The following is a 3461-nucleotide window of genomic DNA, read 5'->3' on the forward strand; positions in this document are numbered from 1 at the left end:
GTGGGAGTCAACCTTGATTCCTACCCTCTTACTGCCTTTGATCCAAGATCCTTGACTCTACCCTTAAATATCCTTCAAATTCACTTTCTTCTAACCACCCCTAGTCTCTGCATTGTTCAGGCCCATATCATGCCTTGCCCAGCTGACTGAACTGTCCTCCTAGAAGGTCTTCCTGCTTCCACTCTTACCCCCTGCAACCTGTCCTCTAATCTTCTGTCACCAAGTCAGCAAAATGGAATGCTTTCGTGTTGATCCCTGCTGAAAATATTTCCATGGCTCTCATTGCCTAGTGGATAAAATCAAAGGTGCTTAGCCCCACAGTTAGGCTCTCTATGATTTGGCTCATGCCTTATGTTGATTATGACATACCATGCAAATATATAGTGGTTCACAACTACTTTGTGAACAAGGACCACTTACCAAGCATTGTGCTTTATATTTATTTAGTTCTCATAATGCTTTCCCACACATTTGATAGTACTATTCTCATTTTGCAGATGGGTCAACTGACTTTCAGAAAGGTTAGGTCACTTGCCCAAGAACACATAGCTTGTTTAAGCAGGGGAAGGTGTGGATGTGAAAGCTCTTTCAAAGTTCTTTCCACTGCAGTGCCTTGACATGAAAGAATGTACCCTCCTCTCCTTCCTGTTCCTCACTATTCCTCATCTACCTTAAATGGACAGCCTTGTTGAAGAAAAACAGTCTTGCTCCTCGGGCCAAAGGAATCTATCCCCCACTGCGGTGGGAAGAAAACAGGTTCTTCACACCAGCTTCTGCAAGGGAAGAGAGAATCGCCCAAAGCTAGAGCTGTATGGTGAGCTGGTGGGCCTGACCCTCCCATTCAAGGCCCTGCCTTCTCCTCGCTAGGTGGGGGTCAGGCGCAAAGTGCAAGGATGGGGATCCGGGTCAAAGAGCCCTTCTCCTTTGACCTAGCCGGCCTGGCTGGCGCCACCACAGTGTTGGAGTAGGATCTCGTCTCCAAGGCCACCCCCTCCAGGGTCCGGAGCTGGAAGACCAGGGGGGAAGGACTCTGGTGACTCCCCAAAGTCTCAAGCAAGACCTGACACCCACTCCTCACCACTATCTCAGCCTGGGAGCCGGTCCTGTGGGCTCTGGCAGCGCAGCCTACTCTGCCGCCGGAGCGGTTTTGCACACACCGCTGCCGCCCAGCGCCGGGACCCAGAGCAGTCCGCCAGCAGCGGGACCCTGGAGCAGTGCAGCCCTCTGAGCCCCGAGAGTCTCGCGGTTGAGAAACCCGCGGTCAGAGAACCCCCTGGGAGCTCTGCTATCAGTCGGGTCGGATCACCCAGATTTGTAACTGGAGAAAGGTCCAGGTCCCCGAGGGCCATGTCCAGCTAGCACCCTCTGGCCCTCGGACCTGAACTCGGAGTCCAGGCTGTCCGGTTGGGCAAATCGTCCCGAGTTCCGCTCTCCCGCCAGCCGCAGACTCGCACCCCCAGACCCTCCCCAGGCACGGAGGCAGTTGCTGCCGTACTGCTCAGCCCTCCTAGCCAGCGGCGGAACGATCCCCAGCTGCTCCCAGCAACCCGACTTGACCCTGGGCAACCTCTTCTGCCCGGGTGGCTCTCCCCGGGGTCTGAACCCCTCGCGCCCCCGCGCGTCCGTCTTTGTTTCTGAGCTTGCTCTGAAAGTGATGTAACGAGGCCAGACTCGGGCGCTGCTTTCCCTCTTTCCCAGACTAAGTCCTTCCTCCCTCCAGCACCAGAGCCCGGCGCTGGGCTGTGCCTCCACTCCACTCCCAGAGCTCTGGAGACCGACGGGCGCTGTTGAGAAAGACGCGCTCCCACGTCCCACCTCCTGGATGCAGAGTCAGTGGGGAAAGCGAGGCTTTCCTTCCAGAAACAAGGGAGAGAGCCGAGGGGACAGCTGTTGTGGAGGTTTCTAAGGAGACTCAGACTGGCTTCTTTCCTTGCTCCTGGGAGACGGCAGGAAACCTCAGGTACCTCAGTGACCCCAGTCGGTGGATGTTTATATGAAAGAGACAGAGGCAGTAAGAGAGAGAGAGAGAGAAACAGAGGAAGAAACAGAGACCCAGAGATCGTGATTGACAGACAAGTGGAGAGAGACGAGTAAGAGAGCTAGAGAGTTGGTGGGTGGGAAACTGACTTCAGTTTTCTTTTTTCTTTCTTTCTTTTTTTTTTAACCCACTGTGGTTTTGCTTCTGACAGAAGAGAGAACTGCTGCTCCCTAGCCAGCAAGCAGCCCCTAATCTGGATGGAGTGAAAGATGCGGCCTGATGACATAAACCCGAGGACTGGGCTGGTGGTGGCCCTGGTCAGTGTCTTTCTGGTCTTTGGCTTCATGTTCACCGTCTCTGGGATGAAAGGAGAGACGCTGGGAAACATCCCCCTCCTGGCCATCGGGCCAGCCATCTGCTTACCAGGCATCGCAGCCATTGCCCTGGCCAGGAAAACCGAGGGATGCACGAAGTGGCCTGAAAATGAGCTGCTGTGGGTCCGCAAGTTGCCCTGCTTCCGGAAACCCAAGGACAAGGATGTGGTGGAACTGCTGAGGACCCCTTCAGATCTGGAGTCAGGCAAGGGAAGCTCAGATGAGCTAGCTAAGAAGGCGGGCCTCAGGGGGAAGCCCCCCTGCCAGGGGCAGACAGAGGTGCCTGTGGCCAGTTACATCACCACTCCCACACCCACAGAAGGAGAACGCCAGAGCCTGGTCCAGAGCGGGCATCAGGAGGAGACATCCAGATACCTGGATGGTTACTGTCCCTCAGGCAGTTCCCTTGCCTACAGTGGCTTGGATGCCAAGTGCTCAGCCTGGGACAGATCTGATTGCCCGGAGCCTGAGGACAGCATCTTCTTTGTGCCCCAGGACAGTATCATCGTTTGCTCCTACAAGCAGAACAGTCCCTATGACAGATACTGTTGTTACATCAATCAGAGCCAAGGCAGGTGGGATCAGGAGACAATAGTCTAAGCTTTGCATACAAGAGTCGCTGTGTTGATAGAAACGTGACTACATTCAGCTTCTAGGGGAAGGAAACTGCCCTGCTCCAACAGCCTTCAAACTGTTAGAAATTGACTTGGTATGTGATGGGTGTGCAAGCTTCGGGTGCCTGAAAGCCATGTAAATAGGCATGTTGGGGACACATTTTAGGGAAGGGTGATGAGGGTTAAGGACACTGGAAGAGGCAGTGGGTAGGAGAAGAAGCAGTTCCAATTTCTTTTTAAACCATGTTGGATGTTTTGTAAAATAACCCAGAAAGTGCTACTCAGCATCTGCTAAAATCAAGATAAACCTAGAGTGGGCTGCAGATATCAGGCATGAAATGATACATGGGCTTGCCATAAGGAAACTGACCTGCTTTCAGTCTGAATAAATTGAAAGACAAAACAATTTAGGGCTTCATTGTATGAAATGATTTTTATCTGGTGAAAGCTTTTCACACTTATTATTTGATGAAAGAAAAAAAAGTCAAGATAGAA

General features: G+C 52.8%; 1 protein-coding gene across 1 annotated transcript; it reads left to right on the forward strand.

Moving 5' to 3' along the window:
- Positions 1–2247: 2247 nt before the first annotated feature.
- Positions 2248–2952, forward strand: TMEM215 (transmembrane protein 215). Its single transcript, XM_021691721.1, has one exon. It carries the CDS (start codon positions 2248–2250, stop codon positions 2950–2952), a length of 705 nt encoding a protein of 234 aa, XP_021547396.1.
- The last annotated feature ends 509 nt before the right edge of the window (positions 2953–3461 follow it).

The sequence above is a fragment of the Neomonachus schauinslandi genome, chromosome 13 (assembly GCF_002201575.2).
Source record: "Neomonachus schauinslandi chromosome 13, ASM220157v2, whole genome shotgun sequence".
NCBI classification, from domain to species: Eukaryota; Metazoa; Chordata; class Mammalia; order Carnivora; family Phocidae; genus Neomonachus; species Neomonachus schauinslandi.